This window comes from Panulirus ornatus, chromosome 4 (assembly GCF_036320965.1).
Source record: "Panulirus ornatus isolate Po-2019 chromosome 4, ASM3632096v1, whole genome shotgun sequence".
Taxonomy (NCBI): domain Eukaryota; kingdom Metazoa; phylum Arthropoda; class Malacostraca; order Decapoda; family Palinuridae; genus Panulirus; species Panulirus ornatus.
This window is the reverse complement of record NC_092227.1, coordinates 51,028,005-51,054,043: the sequence shown is the minus strand read 5'-3', so window position 1 is coordinate 51,054,043 and position 26,039 is coordinate 51,028,005. Positions and strand designations below refer to the sequence as shown.

General features: G+C 43.7%; 1 protein-coding gene across 8 annotated transcripts in view; it reads left to right on the top strand.

The window, feature by feature from the left end:
- Positions 1-26,039, top strand: part of LOC139766161 (sodium channel protein 1 brain-like) — a 940,735-nt gene that overhangs the window by 256,393 nt on the left and 658,303 nt on the right. For all 8 annotated transcript variants that reach the window (XM_071694448.1, XM_071694434.1, XM_071694479.1 and 5 more), the window contains one exon: positions 2,994-3,235. In XM_071694448.1, coding sequence (XP_071550549.1) covers positions 2,994-3,235 — 242 coding nt within the window. The remainder of the gene's footprint in view (positions 1-2,993; positions 3,236-26,039) is intronic.

Below are 26,039 nucleotides of genomic sequence, written 5' to 3'. Positions count from 1 at the left end.
CACACAAACTTCCATGAGAGTCTGGACGAACTGGAGTTTTAAAGCTGGAAAGAAGAAAAAGCTATCTGTAGCGTTAAAGGCAAATGTTAGGAATATAAAAGTGTCCCTCAACAAGGAAGAAGAAACAGGTTTACTGAGTTAGCTGAAGCTCCATAGAACATACCGGTAACGCTTTTGACAAAGTCTTACGAGAGCTACGCAAGTAAGCTTGGAAGACTACAGCTCACTGCCCCCACCAGGAGATATTTGAAGCTTGCCCAGAACGACGACAGGAACATTTAAAAGTTGGTGTATGGTTAGCGTCCGTCGCAGATGAACCCAAGATAAATGCAGGAGTGTGTTGGCAGAGAGAGGCAGTATCTCTCGTCACGTAAGGCGTGAGTCCGAGCGCTTGTACCCGAGCCTCACCTTTTGGCAAAATCTCGAGGTAGTTATGCTAAGATACGTAAATGGCAGCATGGTCATTTGACGTGCATAAAAAGATTTTACTCATGCGTATATTCTCCACCTTCGAGTATTTCACACCGGTGGGGTATTTACAGACTGAAAACTTTCAGGAATTTAATCAGGTAAATGTAAAGTGTGTGTGTGTGTGTGTGTGTGTGTGATTACTGTTTTGTACGTTACGAGGAGAGAGGTTTACACTCGTTATGCTCCTCTCTTAACCTTGTATATATGTGCCATGACCTTACTCCTATGTGCGTATATGTACACACACACACACACACACACACACACACGAGCCTAAGTTGTGTGTACGTGAGAAAGAAACAGAAATCGTCTTTAAATGTCCACGTCTCATTTTTTTAAGCAAAATAGCGTCACAACACACAAGCATTTAAGTATAACAACTTTATGCTTAGGAGTACGATGCCACGTAAACATGATAATAGCCACCTCGAGTACGATAACAAGATCCATTTACGTAGTGTGTGTGGCCTTAGAAATGTCTTGAATACCTGAAGAAGGTGTTCGGGGATTTTGTTGACTGTGGGTAATGATTACCCTGGCTGTTGATAAGCGTAAAGCCCCGTTACCCAACCGATCTACGATATCGGTATGCCTCGCGAGTTACCCGATATTCGGAATGAATGATTATTAACGTCCTCAAAATAGAGGGATTTACCCCCATAGGAAATAACATGATAGGAACAACAAGGTATGGTTGTGCTGTCTTGGAAGGCATTCTTATCCCGCGCATTCGAGGGATGCATACACGGGAGTTGGCATTGTAGGGACAAGATATGGTAATGCCATCAACTGATGTCGGGTCCTCTGTCATCCGTGTGCCATATATACATACTGTGCCATATATACGTACTGTACCGTATATACCTACTATACCATCCATATATACCTATTGTACCATATATTCCTACTATACCATCCATATACACTTATTGTGCCATATCTACTCACTGTACCATATATACTTACTATACCATCCTTGTATACCTACTGTGCCGTATATATATTATATATATATATATATATATATATATATATATATATATATATATATATATATATTCCATACTATTCGCCATTTCCCGCGATAGCGAGGTAGCGTTAAGAACAGAGGACTGGGCCTTTGAGGGAATACCCTCACCTGGCCCCCTTCTCTGTTCCTTCTTTTGGAAAATTAAAAAAAAAAAAAAAAACGAGAGGGGAGGATTTCCAGCCTCCCGCTCCCTTCCCTTTTAGTCGCCTTCTACGACACGCAGGGAATACGTGGGAAGTATTCTTTCTCCCCTATCCCCAGGGATAATATATATATATATATATATATATATGTGTGGAAGTCGAGAACATTATCTCGGAAAGCAAAAATGGGTATGTTTGAAGGAATAGTGGTTCCAACAATGTTGTATGGTTGCGAGGCGTGGGCTATGGATAGAGTTGTGCGCAGGAGGATGGATGTGCTGGAAATGAGATGTTTGAGGACAATGTGTGGTGTGAGGTGGTTTGATCGAGTAAGTAACGTAAGGGTAAGAGAGATGTGTGGAAATAAAAAGAGCGTGGTTGAGAGAGCAGAAGAGGGTGTTTTGAAATGGTTTGGGCACATGGAGAGAATGAGTGAGGAAAGATTGACCAAGAGGATATATGTGTCGGAGGTGGAGGGAACGAGGAGAAGAGGGAGACCAAATTGGAGGTGGAAAGATGGAGTGAAAAAGATTTTGTGTGATCGGGGCCTGAACATGCAGGAGGGTGAAAGGAGGGCAAGGAATAGAGTGAATTGGAGCGATGTGGTATACAGGGTTTGACGTGCTGTCAGTGGATTGAATCAAGGCATGTGAAGCGTCTGGGGTAAACCATGGAAAGCTGTGTAGGTATGTATATTTGCGTGTGTGGACGTGTGTATGTACATGTGTATGGGGGGGGGGTTGGGCCATTTCTTTCGTCTGTTTCCTTGCGCTACCTCGCAAACGCGGGAGACAGCGACAAAGTATAAAAAAAAAAAAAAAAAAAAAAAAAAATATATATATATATATATATATATATATATGTGTATATATATATACACCTTCTGTGCCATATATACCTACAGTTCTGTGAGAGAGAAGTTTCTCGTGTTAAGACAGCCTCTCTCTCTCTCTCTCTCTCTCTCTCTCTCTCTTTTCCTCTTAAAGCCGCCCCTTCTCCTTCAATTTCCTCTTGTACCGCCACTTGCCACATAAGCTTCCCCGTCTTTCCTTGCCTTCCCACAAATCCAGTTACGTGTACACCACACATGACAAAAGTCCGCCTGGATTTAACCAGATATATATTTTTTCGTTTTCTTTTATGTTTTTTTTTTTAATTTTCGTCTTCGCTCATAGAACAGCCTTACCTCCCCCGCTCCCCCCCGCTCCCCCCCTCCCCCTTTTTTTTTTTAGCCTCCATTCCCGGCCCCTCTCTCCCTTCTACGTAGCATGTTCACTATGATGTCTGAATCCCCTTCCATATTTAAGCCTTCCCATCCTTTGTAACAGTTCTCGTTCCATATCTTCCAGGTATATGTTCTTGGCCATCTACTCTGCGGAGATGATGATCAAGACTGTGGCCAAGGGCTTCATCCTCAACAAGTACACGTACCTGAGGAACCCGTGGAACTGGCTCGACTTCGTGGTCATCGCCTCCGGGTACGTCACCTTAGTCATAGAGCTCGGGGACATGGACGTGCAGCTGGGCAACCTGGCGGGGCTCAGGACCTTCAGGGTGCTCAGGGCGCTCAAGACCGTCTCCATCATGCCTGGTGAGTACCCTGATCAGACCTTTGTATAAGGGAGGAAGAGTTAACGCTGGGGAGGAGGGTGGGGGATGATGCAAGATTTAGGAGTTACGAGGGATGAGTGAAGAGGAATTTTCAGGATGTTTGAAGCGAGCGTGGCTGTCGCTACCTCGCCCTACGATGACGTAGGACGAATTGGATGGTCTTTTGATTAGTGCTACAAACTCACCGAAGGTCTAAACTACCAGTGTTGCTTACGTTGTGCGTGATGAACACGACCAAGGGAGATAATTGAACACGAAAGGCTAGAATGGAGGTTAAAAAGAGAGGGACTGGCCATCAAGGGATCTTGTAAGTGTTCATTGCAGACTCCCTCTTGCTTAGAGAGGAAATGAAGGAAGGGAGAAGGAAGAGGTGCAGAGGGAAGAGAGAGATGATGGAGTTGGAAGGGGAGGGGTTAGAGGATGGGGGTAGTAAGGCCTGAGGTCGGGCTCCATCATGTCTGGATCTGGTAGGAGGCGGGGGAGGAGGCCCCCAGTGGGGGAAGGGGATCTGGCATCATGCCTACCATGGACCATGAAGGGAAGCTGCTATAGGTAGGGGAAGATTGGGGGGGGTGGGGTCTGGCAGGGAGGCAGAACAGCAGCTGGGAGAGAGAGAGAGAGAGAGAAGAAAAAAAAGATTTTGCAAATCACGCGGGAAATTCTTCCTCATACCTGCTTGGTGCTAGATGGTTCCTCTGCGGGAGCCTTTTGTTGTCATGTCTTCCTACACGGCGACTTGTATTGTCGTCCCTGCAATAAAACCTACAGCACGTCCTGTAGTGTGTTGTCCCTACAGCAGGACCTTTGGTGTGTCGTCCCTACGGCAGCACCTGCAGTGTTGTAACCTGGCCCAGCATCAGGTACTGCGGTGTGGGACACCTTGAAGTATGATATGCGGTACATTGTCTTGCATTAAGACCTGTAAGCTCGGGTCCTGGCTGTCTCTAGCAGTTGGTTATGCAGCTGGGGCTCAGGTCAGCGTCTTTGTTCAACCCAGTATCATAAAACATTTCGATTGTGTTTTGGCAAGACGTCTGACTCTGACATATGCTTATACATATATATATATATATATATATATATATATATATATATATATATATATATACATATATATATATATATGTATAATTTCTAGTAGAGGCTTGCCACTCTGTTTCCTTTTATGACATGGAATGAAACTGGTATCATTTCAATTAACTGAGAAGTCGTCCGCAGCGTAATTTGGGGCTTTAGGTTTTAGTCTACGTTACTTGGTAAAGCAATAGTAGTGAGGGTTATGAATAATGGAGGAATGTGGGTTACTGAATACAAAAGAAGGCGAGATATTTATAGGAATCAACAGAAACACAATTACGTGATCAACTTGTCTTAACACGACATACAGTCGTCAGGAATTCCAGTACACGAATTCCAGTGTTCCATTTCCGGTACGTTTACCCTCTACCATTCGTCCATGTTCAAGGACCGAGACTCGCATCTACACAACACTGTCCGGACCACTTTACCTTCAAAGCTACAGCTCTTCTTAGCACTACAGATACTAACCCACCTTCCACACGCTTCTTTATGTACCCAGGACCTTTGTTCCCTATTCCACCCTATGACTGACTTACAGCTCCCATGCCTTCATCCTCTGCCACGTCCATTCCCATGTATTTAATGCACCCCACATCTCCCAGGCTCTCTCCATTCATACTATTTTCCTTCATCTGCTGCATCTCATTACGTACTTTTGTCCTTATTCACTGTAAACAATGTTCCTTTGTAACTTTCCCCGACTGAGACCATCATCTGGTGTTTCTTCCTGGAGTTTGTCACCATAACTGCTTTCATCTGGTGACAGTAAATGATTCATCTCCCCAAGACTTCTCACCCTAGCATAACTTTGGCCTGCCCATCGCTCTTATTACCCTCACCGCCCCATCCATCAACAGATTAAACTGCCACGGTGACATCACACATCCTTTGCGCTGACCCACCTTCATTGTGAACCACTCACGCTTCTCCCTTCCTTCTCAATTATATGACTTTCTCTCCAAGTTAAAACTCTTCTCTGCATTTAGAAACTTTCCACGTAGCCCGTAGCGCCTTCCACACCGCCTCCTTATCAACGCTATCATACGCTTCCCCCATATCCATGAATGCCACATACAAATCCTTCTGTTTCTCAGAGGTTACTCACACGGGGTCTTCAAAGCAGACACCTGATACACACTTTCTTTACTATTCCTGAAGCCATGTTGCTCCTCCCAGCCTGATGCCCCGTGCCCGACGCCCTCTCACTTACCACACCCATACAGTTCTGGGACCTTCTCCTCTTACATAACTTCCACCGGACAAATCCTCCCTATTTATATCCCTCCCGTAAACCCACATTATTTATATCCCTCCCGTCACCCCCCTCCCCCCCCCCCTCCCCCGTTGGACAGCCCACTCCTAATCTAACTTAAGCTAGCCACAGCAAACGAAATATAACTTGATTTAACTAACCTAGTCGAACTTAGCGTAGCCTATATACTAGGGGAATATTGTCCAGAGGGAAGTGATTGGGATAATTTTTGAGGGGAATATTTGCACAGGAGGAGGAGTTGTACAAACACCTGACCAGACATACTGAATTGACTTCAAGCATTTAGTTCTGTTCTCTTTGTCTCTATAAAAGGACACTATACATTGTGTCCTGTCATCCTTAATTAGGGCACCTCATTTCTGGCCATGCAAACGTCGAACACCCTGACATACCACACAAGACCGCCCTCACCCCAGGTCTAAGCAAACTCGACTGCATCCCCATCCACAACCCCCGCTCTGCCACACTTCTAAGGCAAGGCATTCAGTACTTCCTCTCTTTTCACAGTGCCATTCGCCAGGACTCGCATGCCACCTCTTGCCAGATACACCACATCCGCCACACTATCTTCTCCCGCATTCAACAGTCCTTCAAAAGATTCCATCTTTTTCACATCTTCTTTACCTGTTATCACTTTCCCATCTGTTCTCTTAGCTGTCGCTTCCATATATTTCTGCTCCTTGCAATGTTCACCTTCCAAAACGTTCCTATTCTCTCCCAAGTTCATTGACACCATCTCTCCACATTCCTCATATTAAACCTCCTTTTCAGCTCTTATATCTGTTGACCTACCTTGAACTTCAAAATATGCCGTGTTTCTGTATTCACTACTGAGAGATTAGGTTTATAAGTTAGGCACTATTCACGTATGCACAGTTTCACACACATCCACACATGTCTGTGTGTATGATGATAATTATAGCACTAAAAGACTTGATGTACACTTCCGTGAGGTAGCGGTTTTGCGTCGCTGACCGTGATGCATTCACGGGCAGGCCGGGGCGAGCTTATGGGTTCGAATCCTGCTTACGGCAGTTGGTCACAGTCAATGCAGTTGTTCATCCTGGTCTTGGGATTGGTCGATAAATTGGTTACCTGGCATAGGCTAGAGGGTTTATATATATATATATATATATATATATATATATATATATATATATATATATATGATGATCACACTTGTCCTTGATGATAGTATGAAGGTGAAATCACACTTCAGTAGTTCATACAATTTTACTTAACATGTAATTTTTCTGTACATGTGGCACGACAAGATCCGTGGAGACAATCCACCTCTTCAGGCGCCAGTACTTAACAAAGTTATTTAAATCCCACCATCACAGTTGGTTCCCTCCGTCCAACACCAATATTTCTAAGCTAAGCGCTGTCTGGTCGTAACCCTTGTATGGGAGAGTGATTAAGGAGGGTCGGGTGGCGGGGGTTGACCTGGGTAGCTGTGTGTGTTATGAACAGCGTTTCTGTTTTCGTGTTTTGTCAATTCTCTCATAATGATTTGGTTAATGCTAGGATAGGCTTTAGAATTGCCTGGAGACAAGTTAAAAATCTTGGTATTAGCAATTAAGACAGATTCAATGACGTTACGTGTGGCATAATCAGCAGAGGGGTATGAAATAAGGGAAGTAATCAAATCTTGAAATGTTGATGTGTTGATTGGTCGACCATGTTCCCTCGGTGTTCATGTGTAGTTGTGTGGTCTGTAAGGGTCAAACTCGTTGGGTCAATGGTTAAGGGGGTTTGTCTGAGGTCTCCGCACCAGGAACAGTCGGGGGAGTAGAAAGTGAGGTTATTTGTGGTGCAGTAGAAGATAATTGTAGAGTCCTAGCTTGGCCTGTACCTTTGATGATTTATGAAGGGATTAAATTATCTTGTGTGTATAGCCTCTGTTACCTGCAGTCTTGCAGGGTCGTTGCAGTGTTTGTGTTGCTGCCTTTTTATCAAGATGTTGACGAGTGAGATATGGTATGTTGCATATGTAGTGCAGGGCCTCCGGTGTGATGATGGAGTGTTCAGCGTCGACTGAGTGATATAGTCGTCATACCGATGTAGTTCACGTTGTTTTGAATCGTTCATTCATCGTTCTGGGCAGGAGTTCTTGTAAACGACATGAGCTGACTGTAGGGGATAATGATCTGCGTCAGGTTTCCTCATGCTGTAGGTCGCTATTTTTCTTGTTCTTGTAGTACAAGATGATGCTGAGACGATCTTCAAGGGATGATGCAGGTCATGTTCCTATCTGTTATCTCCTTCAGGATACGTTCGTCAGTCCAGTAGGCAGGAGACGTCTGGTTTTTGTCGAAAACTCCATGAAGAAATCCAGGCTGTTGTTGATTGTGAGTCGCTGCATCGGGTTCGGAAGAAGACGACTGTCTCCTTATCAAGGATTTTATGAGAAAACCAATTTTAACTCAAACTGACTTGACTCTGGTGATGCCGTGGCAGAAGAGGCGCCATGATGAACAGTTTTTCTTAGCCCGACTTGGGTCGGATCTTAATGACGATTGACATTGTACCTCTCTGGGCACTCGCTTTAGACACCATCCCAAATCAGTAGACATAAGGGAAGTCTACCTACCCATTTGGGCACGGGTGTCTGAGCGCGAAGAGTGAGTGGCCTCGAGAGGTACAAATTAAATATTGTTAGGACCTACCTAAGTCATGCTTACAAGAACAGCTGCTCATCATGGGACCTCTTCGTACTCCAAGACATTTGGGAAATTTTAGATAAGAATTTTTTCTAATAAAATCATTGATAATGAGACAGAGGTGCTCCTCCAAACTCGACGAGTTAATCACAGTCAAGAACAATAACTTGGCACTGTTCATGAAGTTATCCATAACAAACCAGATGTCTCCTGTCTGACGGGCTGACGAACGTATCCTGGAGGAGGAAATAGATGGGAACTTTACCTGCAGCATCCCTCTGATGATCACATCGGCGTCATCTGCTACAAGAACAAGAAAACTAGTGACCAGATTATCAGAAATATCCTCATACACAAAGCATTAATGCGCTACACATAACCAGTGTAGTTTACAATTACTCCTGCCTAGTGAAAGGTTGTAAAATCCAAGATAACGCGAACTACATCGGTATAGCTACAACATCACTCGGTCGACGCTTACCCTACCACTTCAGCCTCAAAACAAAGGCCCCTGAACTACGTATGCAGCAGCAACGTAACGTGAAGTTCACTCGTCAGAATCTTGGTGAAGACGCGTTAATACTGAAACATTGCCACGACCCTACAAGACGAGAGATAACAGAAGCCATTTACGTCAGAGAATATATTGCCTTCATAAATCATCAGAGTACAAGCTTGAGACTATAATTATGCTCTGCCGCACCCAAAATGACCTCTACCGGACTTGCCCCAGGTGCGGAGACTTAAGGCGAACCCTCTACCCCAAGCGTTGCACCGCTGAGTTTGACCCCCTACCGTGTCACGCATGAACTACGAGGGAACACGGTCCACTGTTAACATATTATCCACGTCGCCGCTCTCATCTGTAACATTTTATGATGTGATTCATTCCTGTTTAGTTATATGAACGTATTGTGTTGTATCATTTATAATTAGCTTGATTGAAGATGGACAGTGTTTGTGTGCTCGAAACGTTGATTTCAAGAATAAATGAAAACTGATACAGGACATTGAATTCACACTATATCTTATGAAGCCAACCGTGTGGTGAGAAAATCAATATATATATATATATATATATATATATATATATATATATATATATATATATATATATATATATATATTGACATTCATTGGGTAGAAAAAATACGATATTGCAAATAATGATAATATTATAGTTAACCGTTTATTGAACTACCTGCAGCCTAAAAGTTGAACACACACAGAGAAAGAATGACTGACATATATAGTGAAAAAAAGCGGAGGAAGGAAGGTGGGGTGATGGGACGTGTAGTAGCTGCAGTCTGTAGCAGTTCGTATGGGCACATTGCGGTTGTGATATCGAACTGCATCTTGGGGGGACGAGGGATCTCAGGTGGTAGGAGGTGGCGGCATTGGACTAGATAATGCCGTGCTTTACTGGCATGAGGTCCAGATGATAGCTGGAGAGTATTAGGTAATTGGTAATTGGTAATATGTTGTGTGATGTGTATGGTAAAATAACAGGCTTAGCAGACATAGGTCAGTGTGGGAGGTAGGGAAGTTGTGTAGATATTTTCCAAGTTCGGAGGCAAGATATCGAGGTGTCTGGAGTCGACGGGGAATGTTCACATGATTCACAACGCTTTTGATAACGTGACTGACGTGTGTTCCCCCTGGCTAAGCTTGAAGTCCAGTGGTGACACGGAGAAAACTGATGGATCAAATCACTGGGAGGGTCCAGGAGGCCTGTCATGCAGAGGGAGGTGGGACAAGGTCTGCAGGCTGACGTGTACACACACACACGGTCTCGGCTTCACTGATGATGACGTGGTTGGCAGTAGTCCAGGTCTAGAAGCTTTTAACGGTAGCTTGGGAGACGATATAGCCGGGTGAGCTTTGGCTACCACTGATACCAGTGTTCGAATCGTCGATATACTGCAGTCGAGCAGAGGCTTCCATCAGAACATCATGTATAAAGATGAGGAAACTGAAGGGTGCCATTTTTGTGCCGTGTGGAACGCTGCAGGTGAGGGACTGGAAAGTAGAGATAGGGCCTCCCTGGGACGCGTACTGCTTGACGTCGCTCGCTGAAGAGGGCTGCAGCTCTGGCTCTGTTGGTGATTATGTTACAGTATGTGTGTGTGTGTGTGTGTTCGTGAGTGTGAACAAGCAATCCTGCTCCCTTGTCGTCTCCGTCTTGAGACTCCAAGTCGCCTGTGGAACGTTGAGGTAGCGTCCAAAGGCTGGGATACACACAAGATTGTGGTGTGGGCGTCCTAAACGCCATTCCTGCCTCCGCCGTGTTCCATATTAGAACATGATTAACACGTAATTAAGATATTATTAAGACCTACACTGTGTGTGTGTGTGTGTGTGTGTGTGTGTGTGTGTGTGCTCATGAGGTTGTCTTGGATCGAGGGAGTCAACATTGTTTCTGTAAGATAGTCATTGTTGTGCTAATGCTACGCTCACCTCGCGCTTGTTGTGGCTGTGTTGATGACGCTGGTTGTTGTGGCTGTGTTGATGACGCTGGCTGTTGTGGCTGTGTTGATGACGCTGGTTGTTGGGGCTGTGTTGATGACGCTGGTTGTTGGGGCTGTGTTGATGGGCATTGATCGTGTTAGTGAAGCTTGTTGTCATTGCTTTGTGAATGAAATTTGCTTTTGATGTGTTGAGGACACTCACGGTTAGTGATGTGTTGTTGACAGTATTAGTCACACTGGAAGTTGATGCCGTTATGATGATGCTGGCTGTTGGTGCTGTGTTAATGACACTGGCTTGTTAGTTCTTCGTTGATGATATTGGATGTTGATGGGTTGATGAGGCTGGCGGTTGGTCTTAACGTTGATGATGTGCTTATGAGTCTGAACGTTGATGCTGCTTTGATGGCACGGGCTGGTAGTGCTTTGTTGATGCCACTGGCTTTTGATTGGCTGGTAACACCTTACCATTGTTCCTGTGTTGATAAAGTGGCTGCTGCTGCTGGTGTTGAGTATTCATTGCTTGTATCTCCCGAGTCTTGCCTTCGTCAGCCTGGCAGTGATGGTGGCCTCACGTTGTGTTTCAGTGTTCCTTGTTATTCGTCGTGGTGGTGTAAAGTGTAGTTCATCAGATTCATTTAGACTTGAGGAATGTTAATATTAGCGCGTCAGGTTTCACTATCATGGCTTTGAATTATTATTTTCATTATTATAATTATAATTATTATTATTGTTATAATAACTGTTGTTAGCACTGGAAATAGTAACTGTAGTCGGAGGTATACGTCATGCTGGTACTGCATATACTGACACTGTTACGTCATATCTGTAATTAGCACAGTATCATTGTTAGTCATTGTTATACTCTTCTGTATATAACAGACGTCATAATGGGTAAAGAAACAGACAGAGAGACAGACAACCACTTGGGGTACTTTAGCTTCTTTAATTACTCGGAAGTTTTTCGTTTAGTTATATAACCAAAGCTCTAAAGAAGGATTGTATTTTTTTCTTCCCTCTCATTATTTTTAAATGCCATAGTTTATCTTCCTCTCTTTGTAATATTGGTCGTTACTGCCTCCTTGCCATAGTCACCCAAGCTGTTTTTTTTAATCCCTTGTCTGTCTGTCTCTCCTGTGTTCTTGTTTTTTTTTCCTTTCCTTTGATATTGTTCTTCGCTTGCACTTACCATTCTTCAAATAATCCACAATAATAAGTTCATTTGTTTCGTCTCGTTTCCTTTATCTCATCTCGTATATCTTTTCCATCATTCCCTACACCAACTTAGAGAGTTTCCTTTCCTCTTTCTTTTTCATATTTTTCCTTTCCTTTAGTTCCTGTGTTGGGTGTCCACAGGTTCCCTCCTCCCGACCGTTAACTTCCGCAGTTTGAACGCTGCCCGCCACTCCTTCTCAAGATTCCGTGGATCACGAGATGGCAACACCGGCTTTTGACAGTTACCAGTATGTGATAAAAATACTTCCGGGCTCCTAATGGGATTTATGATAATGAGGCAGTAGTCAGGAGCTTGTGTTAATGGAACAGTTGATGCTCGTCCCATCGAAGGCTTGTGTTTTGTGTGTTTTTGTAATGAGCAATTTGTGACGTGTTGCTGGGTCTGTATAGTGAAAAATCTGGGGTGCCAGTTGCCGATTTGTGCCGTCTATTTAGGGACGGGAACGATATGGTTGTGGCGCATCTGTACGTGCTGGTCGATGTGTTATGAATAGATATAGATCATACAGATGTAAGAAAAAAAAAAAAAAAAACCAGCGTTAGCGTTGCTGACCATGAGACAGCCCGGGCGGGCCTGCATGGATTCGATCTTGGCCGTGGCAGTCGGCCTACATCCTCCCTAGGTGTTCATCCTCCCCACGGGGATGGTTGATAAATGGGTTTGAAGCTTAGACTGGTGTGTGTGTGTGTGTGTGTGTGTGTGTGTGTGTGTGTGTGTGTGTGTGTACATACAGGAGTAAAAACATAGACAAGTTAGGAGAATAAAACTAAGTCCCATAACATACAGATTAGTAATCACACACACACACACACACACACACACACACACACACACACACACACACACAAGAAAAAGAACAGAAATCACCATTTGAACAATCCTGCTCAAACTCATAATTTATTAGATTTTCACTTAGCATTCTTCAAGGAAACTCGCACGCACTGGGCCGATAATTCGGACAATGATCAGTCACAGAAATGAAGGTAGGAAATGATAAATAGCCAGTGGCCTTAGTGACTTTCGTAGTCATTTATGAAAATGTTGCCTAAAGATGAAATGTGTATCGAGAAAACCTCATTTGCATGTTTGTCATATGTTGTACTTGGTCAGGTGTCCGGTGTATAGCTCTGCCCATATCATGGTTCACCTCCATCTCGGGGGATTTGTATGCTAACCGCTCTAATTGAGGAGTGAGGCAGTGTGACACTTGATAGAGGCACTCGCAAGATGGATGGGAGTATCGTACGTAACAGATTTTTCATTCTTAGTTGAAGGCAACTCGTGCGTAGGAGACGAAGTTAACGTACGCTCAAGGCACAGTTATCTTATTCATGGTTGCTGTGTTATACTGTAGAAAATTGGTTTAATGGCCATAAACCAAGATTAATGGTGGAGACAAGGAATGGTTAGACGTAACAAGTGGTGTGCCACGGGCATCAGTCTTGGGAACGGTTCTCTTGCTAATATATGTTAATGACATTCTGAATGTGCTGAGTTGTAAGATATCAAATTTAGCTGTTGAAATTCAGCGTCTGGAGATTCGAACTGATAGACTGGGATCACCGGTGGTGACATGAATTTTGATGTCGATAATTGCAGTTTTCAACATCTGTAGCATAAGCGAGAAGGTATTTTATAGCAAGAATTCTGTTAAGCTACAAAAGTAAAACTGGGAAAAGGTTTTGGGTGTAATAATCTCTGATGACCTAAAGCCAAGTAAGCAGTGCACAGAAGCATTAAAAGAAAATACGTCAACAAGTGGTGTGTGCCGCTAGGATCAGCCTTGTTCTGTTTCTGATATATAAATGATATTGATAGTGGGCTGCATTGCAAGATGTCAACATTCGCTGATGACACAAAACTTAGAAATAAATCTACAAATGAACTTCAGCAGCTTTGAACTGTTGGACTGGGCTTATGATGAGGCGACAAAGGAATTTTGATATCGATAATTGCAAAAAACGAAAAGGCAAACTGCAATATGAATTCTCTAACTGCAAAATGAGGAGAGTCTTCATCGTATTAATCTCTGGTGATCTAAAACCAAGAAAGCTTTGCACAGAAGCGGTAAAAGAAGCGAATATGAATGACTGGATTCATAGTTAGGGCGTTTAAATTCCAGTCCAGGAGAATCGATCCTTATTCTTTACATTTTAATTTGTTTGTCCCGATCTCGAGTATTGTTCAGTTTTGATCACCCTAAGTAAAAAAAAAAAACAAAAAACAAAAAAAAAAACGGAATGTGTCCAGCATCGAGTTACCAAGTTCATTCCCGTGTTGATTAGAGAACTTGAATATCTTTAGTTTGGAAGAGAGAAGAGTGAGAGGTGATCTAATACATGTATTCAAAATGATCAGAGGCATTGATAATCTTGATCTGTCAAGTTACCTAAGACTTGATTCGTCTGATCACACTCGTCGTCATGGATACAAACTCGTGGGCATTATGTGACCTCGAATGAGGCGAAGCACATTTCTCTCATCAGGATGGTTAACATATGGAGTGATTTACCAATTAAGGTTGTTAAGTGGAGTACGATAGGTACTTAGACGTACCAATTAAGGCCGGTAAGAGCGGTACCAAAGATACATTAAAGATAGACTTGTTAAGGGTTTCGCTCCATACCCACGACTGACGTATATTATTTGCGACTCCTTATTTACATGCAAAGTTTACAAGTAGTTTTTTTTATTTTACAATTTTTTTTTTTAATGTGTACCTTGCTTTTACAATACACTCTTGACTTTCTGATCTCCTCCACATAGTCATTATACTCAGCATACAGCCATCATACTCAGCATACAGCGATCATACTCAACACACGGCCATCGTACTCAACATGCAGCCATCATACTCAACATAGCAATCATACTCAGCATACAGCCATCATACTCAACACACGGCCATCGTACTCAACATGCAGCCATCATACTCAACATAGTCATAATACTCAACATACAGCCATCATACTCAACATGCAGCCATCATTCTCAACATACAGCCATCATACTCAACACACGGCCATCGTACTCAACATGCAGCCATCATACTCAACATAGTCATAATACTCAACATACAGCCATCATACTCAACATGCAGCCATCATTCTCAACATACGGCCATCATACTCAACATACAGCCATCATACTCAACATACAGCCATCATACTTAACATACAGCCATCATACTCATCATGCAGCCATCATACTCAACATACAGCCATCATACTCAACATACAGCCATCATACTCAACATGCAGCCATCATTCTCAACATACAGCCATCATACTCAACATACAGCCATCATACTCAACATACAGCCATCATACTCAACATACAGCCATCATACTCAACATACAGCCATCATACTCAACATACAGCCATCATACTCAACATGCAGCCATCATTCTCAACATACAGCCATCATACTCAACAAACGGCCATCATACTCAACATACGGCCATCATACTCAACATACAGCCATCATACTCAACATACAGCCATCATACTCAACATACAGCCATCATACTCAACATGCAGCCATCATACTCAACATACAGCCATCATACTCAATATACGGCCATCATACTCAACATACAGCCATCATACTCAACATACGGCCATCATACTCAACATACAGCTATCATACTCAACATACAGCCATCATACTCAACATGCAGCCATCATACTCAACATATAGCCATCATACTCAATATACGGCCATCATACTCAACATACAGCCATCATACTCAACATACAGCCATCATACTCAACATACAGCCATCATACTCAACATACGGCCATCATACTGCAGATATTCCATCTTACATGATGTCATGCAAGACGTGAAATTATCTTTCCCGGTAAATGACGTGACAAAATCCAAGAAGTGAAGGTTGTCATGAGAAAAGTAGAGAGGTTTGTTATCGTACGCCAGTCATCTAACTGAACAGCCATCGCACTCTTGGGAGCGTAAACTAACGTACCCAAAAGTACCCCCTTTGTACAGCAGCCACCACCGCTGCCTCCCCTCCTCCGTCACCACCAGGTTTTGGAAGCCGTGGTCCTCCATAGAAAGCAGTGGGTTCCGCCACACCGTAGGACTGTGGGAGCCGTCCCCCTTGCCCACCGCTTGGGGCAGACGATCGCTGACACGGACAGAGTACGGACGGAGGGTGTGAGAACCCGCCTCCTCCACCCCCTTCCCCCCCTCGCTGCTTGGTGTGTAATTGGCGCATAAATGTAATTTACACCGCGAACCTGGGATTATACCAGCTCTGTGGCGCGATAAAGGCAAATTGCCACACATAGTGGGGCATGGGGAACGGGTGGAGGTTGGGAGGTGGCGTTATACAGCACACGTTAGGTGTCGTAACCCCACAGTTGGCTGTTACCTCCTGCGGCATTTGATTGTTACTCCTCCCTCAGTTAGTTATGAAACCCCAGCAGTTTCTGTTACCCCCCAGATGTTGGTTGTTACCCCCGGAGTTAACTGGTAACCCAGCCATTAGTTAATGTTACTTCGGTATTTGACTGGGGACCCGGCCATTGTGAGTGACCTCTCACGGTTGACTGGTACCCTAGCATTTTTTTTTTTACCCCCACGCAGCTGACCAGTATGCTCAGCTGTGTATCTTACCTTCCGCAGTTGTATAGTACCCCAGCAGGTGATTGCCCCAGGTGCTTTAGCTTGTTGACTAGTGCCCCAACAGTTGACAGGTTACCTCGCCAGTTGAGAGGTTACTCCAGCAGTAAGTTGTTACCCTGGCAATTGAGAGGTACATGAACACTTGACTGTTGGTACCTGAGCAGTTGACTGGTACCCCAGCAGTGGATATCAACTTCCTCAGTTGGTTGAACACATGCCTGAACCTGGCGAGTCTGCTTCATACTTCATTACCTCGTTATTTTTCTTTCAACAGCGATATTTTATATATATAAAACCTCGTATTAGGTAAGCAGGTACGTGTCGCTCAAAGTTTTACAGTAATTTGTGCATTGTTTATTTTCTTAGCTGGAAGTCTGGCCAATTAACTAAGTAGAGTGAGTTTGCACGACAGAGCTTGCTGAAGATCCATGTTAGACTAAGGAAGGGGATAATCATACCGTCTCTAAATGATGGGTCATTAACCTTAATCATGTTGTCGCAAGACCTTCGAGTCTTTGGGGGCACGTAATTCTCCCTTTGACACTACCACACCAAGTTGACGTATGGTGCCAACGATGTGTACATGTGTGTGTGTGGAACATTTGTGAGGAGAGATCGTGCACTTGCTGATGTCCATTGATGATTGATGAACGCCACGGCCGTGGTGGCACGACCCGTAGATAAGGACAGTACGGACGACCCCCTTCATCACATAGCTACGACCTGTCGGTACGGTAGCCTTGTCGTATTAAATTTACTCTTTGTCAGACAAAAAAGAGGCCAGGTGTTGATACCTAAGAATCGTGTTGTGCGCAAGGGAGGGGAATGTCGTACCCCCGTGCATTAGGGTCGTGCTTCCGTGCTACGAGAAGGGCCATACCGCCTTTAAGGATCGCATCGCCGTGCTCCAGGATCGTACTGCCGTGCTCAAGGGTGGAAGCTCAAGAACTGTAATGCCGTGCTTGAGGATCGAAGCGCCGGGCTCATGAGGTTGATAACGTATTACTATAATTCACTTGAGGGTTAGAATAGTCTGTCTACTAGTGTAACAGATGTCCAGACGAGCGAGGAGGAGCGCTAAACGTAAGCTAAGGACAGATGTAAATAACTGAATGCCATCTGTTCGTGGAAAATGGAAGTTACCGCCTTACTTGACCGCCATCTGTGAGTGGAAGTCTGCACTTCTCGTGTGAGCGTTGTCTTTTGGTTGCGAGCAGAAATACGACACATACGAACAGAACTGTGCAGTTTTAACTAATAGCATTACGTACTGAATTTCTGTTGTATATCTGTTATGTCGTTATTTACTGTTACGACGTGACACGGTAATGTGCCGTCGTAACCCATTCAATTACGATGGCTAAAGGTCATGAGTGAAACTCAAGCCCTTGAATACAATTACTGTGAGTTTGGTCATCGTACACAAGGGATTAAGTTGTTGTTACTCAGTTTTACGTCGTCGCACTTAAGGGATTAAGTTGTATTCAGAAAATTAAGTCGTAACACTGGAGGGTTTAACTGTGTATTTGTTTCAGTCGCTTTATCGTTTAACGCCTTCCAGATAACATTTAGCTTTCATTTTATACTTATTATAGATGCCTACATTTAGCTTTCATTTTATACTTATAGATGCCTACATTTAGCTTTCATTTTATACTTAGAGATGCCTACATTTAGCTTTCATTTTATACTTATCATAGATGCCTACATTTAGCTTTCATTTTATACTTATTATAGATGCCTACATTTAGCTTTCATTTTATACTTATTATAGATGCCTACATTTAGCTTTCATTTTATACTTATTATAGATGCCTACATTTAGCTTTCATCTTATACTTATCATAGATGCCTCCGTATGGGATGTGGCAAGACAGGTTCACCCTGGAAGCAATGCCTTATGACCATAATGATTCTTTGGCGCACCCTTAAAAGTAACCTGTGAGGACAGAGGGTGCCTACAACGAGGTTTTTTTTAAATGGAGCCTCTCATTTGCTTTTTTTTCAATGCGTGGCTTTTTCGTTGTAATTGTTTGTGAGAATCCGTTTCATAGGCAAATATATTTGCAGATGCAATTGATCGTTGGACATCTTATGGGGATATTCGGTGGAGTGTTGAAACTGGCGTGTGATGCCTTGTGTCTCTATATGTCGACCAATCATCTGGTAATGTTCACATCGAACTAGAGTAACTGCTTTGTGTTGTTTTTACGTTTTGCCGTTGCACAAAACCTCGTAGGGAAAAGGTGAATTTGAAATGGTTTCCTCGTATCGTTTTATCTTAATGCCTAATAGCTCTCTACTCATCTTAACAAACTTATAAAGATATCCACGTAGAAAAGTAGGAATATCCTGTTATTTTTTAAGTGAGAGGGAGTAGTTATCTTAGATATATATGATGAGATCTTTGGCCACACCTGGATTGTTAAACAGCTATATTTACCCGACTCTCTACTTTAACTATCTATAAAGTGTCACAAGTGGCCAAGTTACGCCAGCTACAGATATGCACCAAACCAGTGATTCTCTTTTCTTATCTTGAATTCAAAAATTTCCCCGAGATCGCTCGAAACCTTCAGAAAACGATCGAAACCAACCGAAAACTCACCATCCTGTCTGAAACATTGAGTAATGTATATTGTTTTTTTTTAGGAAGGTTTCGGCTGTAGCTTTCCACCGATCAAACTGCAAATGGATGCATTAAAACGTTGCATTCTGAACTACCGCCAATATCGGAAAATTGTTTTGAGTTCCGTTTAACTGAGCTTCACTAAAATCACACACACACACACACACACACACACACACACACACACACACACACACACTATCTATGCGCCCCATTCCGTAGCCTTAAATTGTAAGGTGTATTGTCAGGTATACGGAGTCGTCATGGGCTCCCCATTGGACGCGAACTTTTGCTGACTTCTACATGCGTCGTGTAGAAACCTAAGCTCTGCAAGACAGCACCATCTGTCCGACTACTTAGTGTCGTTATGTAGATGACATTTATGCCATGAGGAACGAAGAGCATCTTGAGAAACTGCACGAGGCTATGGAGGAGAGATCTGCCCTGAGACTCATTGGGGTTTGGACAAGAAGATTCGCAATCTTGATGTAGACAGCCAGACTCGAGATGACGAATACCACACCATTGTTCACCTTAAGTCTACTGATTAGGGCACTAGTGTCTGAACCCTGGAAGTGAGTGTCCCGAGAGGTGCATATTAAGTGTTATTAGAGCCTATCTAAGTCGTGCTTACGTGAACTGTTCATCCTGGCACCTCTGCCACCATGAATTCACCAGAGTCGAGCAAATCTTACCTACCAATGGTTTTTGTAATAAAATCATTGATAAAAAGAGAAGTATGTTCTTTCAGACTCGATTACTAAATACATCCAACCGAAACCTGGAATTGTTCGTCGAGTTTTCTAAGAAAACCAGATGTCACCTGCCAACTGGACTGACGAACACGGTCTTTCCTTAAGAAGATGATAGATAGGAACATCATCCTGTAACATCCACGAAGATCGTTCCAACATCATCATTTACAACAAGAAAGTTGACTACATAATGAGAAACAACCTCGCCCAGAGCAATAACCTACTTCGGTTTACGAATTAGGTTTACCAGTACTCACTCCTGCCCAGCCGAAGGTTGTGAACTTAACAACAACGGGTACCACATCGGTATGACTACTGCCTGACTCAATCCACGCTTAACACTTCATCAACATTGACGCCCCCGAACTACATATGCAACAGCAACACAACATATGTCTCACTTGTCAGACTCTTACTGAAAACGCGAGAATACTAAAACATTGCCACGATCCTACACGACTACAGATAAAAGAAGCCATGTATATAAGAGGATACAGTCCATTCATAAATCATCAAAGTACAGGACAAGTTAGAACTCTGCACTTATTCTCTATCGCACCTCAGATGACCCCCAGTCTCTACCTCCAGTGGACTTTAACCAGGTGCAGAGACCTCATGCAATCCCCCTCACTGTTGACCCAACGAGTTTGACCCTACCGACCACACTATCGCCTATGACTCCGAGGGAACACGGTCCATGGATCAAGCTATTACCTAAGTAAAGGCTCTCATCTGTAACGCTTCAAGATGTGATTCATTTTTGCTTTAGTATTGTGTTGTATTATTTGTATTAGACTTGAAGATGGTTAATGTTTATATACCCGAGACTTTCGTGTATTTCAAGAATAAGTGAAAATGAATATCGAACTTTAATTCACACGTTTTTCTAATGAACTTAAACGTGTGTTGAGAAAAAAAAAAAGAAAAACATCAGTGAATGTTAGATATGTATTGTCATTTAACAGTGTATAATAAAAATATTTTGCCTGCTAACACACACACACACACACACACACACGTGTATATATTGCCCAGCCTTTTCCCCTAGTATATATTTACCGTGCCTGTACTCTCATACGTATATTAACATACACACCTCAGCCTTTGCCTAACATACACACCTTAGCCTAACATACACACCTTAGCCAGGTACCCATTTATCGACGACCCGCGGGAGGAAAATGAATAGCTGGTTTGGCCGTGTGCCGACCGCCGCGCCCAGGATTCGAACCTGGGTCTGTCCGTGCTTAAACCATAATCAGTGTACATTTTACTCTATACCTACGTGCACTTTCGATGTCATTTTCTCGATGATATTTTGAACGACTTCATTGAATGATGTTTGTGTCCCGAGTGAGTGGATTGAGTAAGTAGGTGTCACGAACAGTTACAGTAGTGTTGTCGGGGTCGTAGTTTGTGATGTTATTCGTCCTTTACTAATTACTTGACAATAATTGTCATATTTCAGTTAGACGGATGACCGGGACAGAGGCGGACAGTGCGTTCACCGTTAGCACGGTTGAGAGAGCTTGATGTCGACACTGTCCTTGCCTGTATGTCCCCACGCGCTCCAGCTGTGTTTGGCAGGATCTGCAGGTAGTGCCAAGGGCGTCCATTGGTAGTTAAAGGCCTTTGGTCCTAGCTGAGGGCCTGACTTGATAGTTTAGGGCCAGTCTAGGTAGTTGAGGACGTCTCTTACTAGATGAGGACAAATGTTGGTAGTGTAGAGGCCCTCTCTAGGTAAGGGTTTCTCTTGCTAGATGAGGGGTCTCTTTTGCTAGATGAGGGTCTCTTTTGCTAGATGAGGGTCTCTCTCTTGCTAGATGAGGATCTCTCTTTCTAGATGAGGGGTCTCTCTTGCTATATGAAGGGTCTCTTGCTAGATGAGTGTCTTTGCTTGCCTGTTGAAAGTCTCTCATGTCTGAGAGCTTTCCTTGCCAGCTCAAGGTATCTCTTGCTAGTTTAGGGCCTTTCTCTGTAGATGAGGACCTCCCCTGCTAGTGGAGTTTTTCTACTTCAGGCCCCCCTCCTGATAATTAAGGGTCTCTTGCTAAATGAACGGCTCCTTGTTAATTTGAGGATGGCTCTCTCTCTCTCTCTCTCTCTCTCTCTCTCTCTCTCTCTCTCTCTCTCTCTCTCTCTCTCTCTCTACTTGAGGGCGTTTGTTTTTGATGGAGGGTCTCTCTTGGTTGTTGAATCCCTCTTGCTAGTTGAGGGTCTTTCCTGCTAGTTGAAGGTCTTTCTCTCTAGTTAAGGGTCTATCGCTCGTCAAAGACTACCCTTGCTAGTAGAGAGCATGTCTTGCTAGTTGGTGACCTCTTATACTCTCACAGATTAGGACTAGTTGAGGGCCTCTCGCTAGTTAAGGACCACCTTTGTAGAACATTTCTTGTTAGTTGGAGATTTCGTATTGCTTGTTGAGGGTTCATGTTAGTTAAGTCTCTCGCTAGTTAAGGAGTAATCTTGTGTCTATCGGTGTATAATTACACATATGCTCATCAGCAGCCATGCTCGGCTCCTGAACAGTCCCATCATGCTCCGTCCTAGGCTCCCACAAGTCTCCCTCCGCCACCATGACCCATGTATCCCTTCTTCACCTGCCACCACCGCCATCACAACCCCCTCTGCCACCACCGCCATCACAACCCCCTCTGCCACCACCGCCATCAACATCGTCACCAGCTCGACATTCCACCGTTGTCATATAACTGTCCAGACTGCCATTACTACTGCTGTTTCTCCCCCACAAGCTCCACCATCACTGCTACTACTACTACTACTACTACTACTACTACTACTACTACTACTACTATTGCTCTTCCTCTTGCTACTACTACTACAACTACTGCTACCATCTTTTTTGTTGCCACTTTTACTAATAATATTCTTCCTGCTGCTTCTACTACTATTGCTTTTACTACTACTACTACGAACACCACCACACCAAGCACCCCTCGGCACGCAGCCCTGCCAGTCCCTCTCCACTGCCAGTCCTACCCAGTACTGTGTGTGTTCCGTTTTTAAGAAAGGCGACCACGAACGTTGATGGTTGCGTGGCACAACCCCATCATGTGATTGACAACGTCATGAAGGTATTAGTCTCATTTTCTTTCACCCCCAGACAGACCGACTGACCTAAATTACTCCGAGTCAAGAAACGGTGTAAAATTCTCATTACGAGTTTACCTCATATTTCCTGCAAGACGTTTGTTGGATTTGGTCCAAAATAATGATTATCATGATTTAGGATTGGCAGAGTCTGATGTAGAGGCGATGTAGTTCTAATCTGTTGCCACTGCCTTGGAAATAGAACAGATGTTTAAAAGATAACAGGTGTTGGATTGTTGGAAATGCCAGAGTATAATAGACAGGAGGAAGAGGTTTGTTGGAAATTTTGTGCATATTTCGGACTGAAGGCCTATGTGTAATGTCACAGGTATGGTTTTATTATTAATTCGTTATCCGGGATGTAGATATACACACACATGCCTCAAGTAGTCTACGTCCAAAGCCGTACGAAGTATTTGTTCTTCCGCGAAGGCGAAGTCTGCGCCAAGCGACAGTTCCGAACATTGTTGACACCTCCCCTAGCGTTCGATTACGTTTGCCATCAGAAGTTATTGTCCTTTCATTCTAACCCCTGAGTAGGACGGCACGACAGCTTGAGCACGACGGCACGACCCTTGGGTACGATAGCCTGGTCTTTAACCTAGTCCTAGACTAGGCCAACATACCCATGGGTCGTGCCGCCGTGACTCAAGGATCGTACCGTCGTGCAAAGGGGTCGTACCGTCGCACTAGACCTCATACATGGCTCGATGCTGGTACTATCCTGCCACACTTGTCATCATGGAGTGTGTTGAGCTTCAGGAAAGTGACTTCTGTCTTGTCATCCCTCCCTCCCAGTCCCTCTCAGCCGCCAGGTGAGGACCACATGCAATCATGGACTTCCGTGGTGTAGTGGTTAGCGTTTTCCTGACCTTGACGCATTCACTGGCCGCCCAGGGCCGAGCGCTTAGGTTCGAATCCTGTTGGTAGCAGTCGGTCCACAGTCAACCCAGTTGTTCATCCACCCATAGGGGTTGTTTGATCAGTGTAACCCACGACCACCTCCTCGTACATCACCCTGCTTTATATCGCACACACGCACAGACACGCACACACACACACACGTATACGCACTGACCTTTCCCATGGTAAGAAAGAGGGAGGGGAAAGAGAACGAGATAATGAAGTAATTGAGAACTGGATCATTGTAGGATGGGTAGGCAACATTATATGGGACGGGAGAGAGTATTATGCGAGATGGAATGGGAAGGTAGTAGGGTATATGGAATGGCAGTTTCATATGGAGCTGGAAGGGTACTGAGGCATGGAAGGGTAATATCACATGGGGGAAGTGGTAATGGATTGCTGATGGAACGACATCGTGCGATGTGATACGGAGGAAGATGGGTGGTTACTGGGACAGTACCGGGGTATTTTAGAAAACGGAATGCCTTACTGGATCCCCACACTGGAGGGAGGAAGGGGAGTAGGGATTGGAGGTGTGGGGAGGGTTGAGGTGAGGATAGGGAGGGGGTTGGATTGGAGGTGTTTGGAGGAAGAGCAGAGCACTATGAGGTAGCAGATGTGACATAGCCAGTTGAAGTTCAACCCTAACCTCTTGATCACTATACTCCAAATGTACGTATATACTCAACTAGGAAAAAGGAAAACCTTTATTGTATCTTATAGATTTAACTCTAACTTTTTATTCTCTCTCTCTCTCTCTCTCTCTCTCTCTCTCTCTCTCTCTCTCTCTCTCTGAGCTAGACAATCTCTGCAGACAGATTGCCCTACATATCCTGGCCTCGTCATTCTAACATAACAAACCCTTTGGACGTTATTTTCATCACCGGCTGACCACCGGCCATTACAGATGCCATGAACACCATCTATATTTAGACGATAATTTGTACGCAGACAGCATTGCCACACAGATGCATCCTGCCAAGTATAGCACGTCGTGTGTAACATTACCCACACCCACACAGACGAACAGTAAAAACATCTTTACTTCTCCACGAAGCAAACTGTTAAGGGCAAACGAGAGATAACCATCAAGACGCAAATGATCATTGGTACACCAGCCAGTCAGTCATCAGATCAGATAATGATTTACCCGATGACACAGTGAAGCAAACTGGAAATACACTAATAAGCTAACAAAGGCATCGTAACAATCACGTACATCGAGGAAAGTAAGTTGAAAATAGTCAGGTTGAAAGGGGGAAAGAAAGGCAATATAAACTCGCTAAACAGACAAAGAAACACAGATTTACAACAGAGGAAATTACAGTGATCAGCATGTAACTAAAGACAAAAAAACAGTTACCCCTGCTAATTGTGATTATGAGGTAGGAGAGTGCTGAGAGAGAGATGAGAGAGTCATAAGGTCTATGGGAAGAGACAGGAGCGAAATCTAATGAGGAGAAAGAGATATTTGTTGATGTAAGTAAAGAGAAAAGTGGGTTATAGTGAAGAAGAAGAGATAGCTCTGAGAGATGATACTTCTGAAGGAGGTGCCAGTGAAGAAGCGACAGCAGTGAGACTTTGGAGTATATAAGAAGATACAGGAGTTAGATGTGAATGAGACAACTGTGAATGTACAAATCAAGAAGCAGGTAGTGATTATGAGAGTACAAACCAGCACTCAAGAAGACTGTAAATGTGAGGATGCAAGAAGAAAATCGAGAGAAGGGTAGCAGGTATGAGGCTACAGGCAGATAGTCAAAAAGATGATAGCAAGTATGACATTACAGGCTGATAGTCAAAAAGATAACAAGTATGAGGTTAAAGATGATATCAAGGATTATGATACATTTGAATAGTCAACAAGAATAACAAGTATGAGGATACAGGTAGGTAGTCAAGGCGAGGATAACAAGTATTAGGATACAGGTAGGTCGTCAGGGCGAGGATAACAAGTATGAGGGGTACGAACACACAATATAGAATTATGATATGATGAGAACTGCGGCGACTTGCAGAG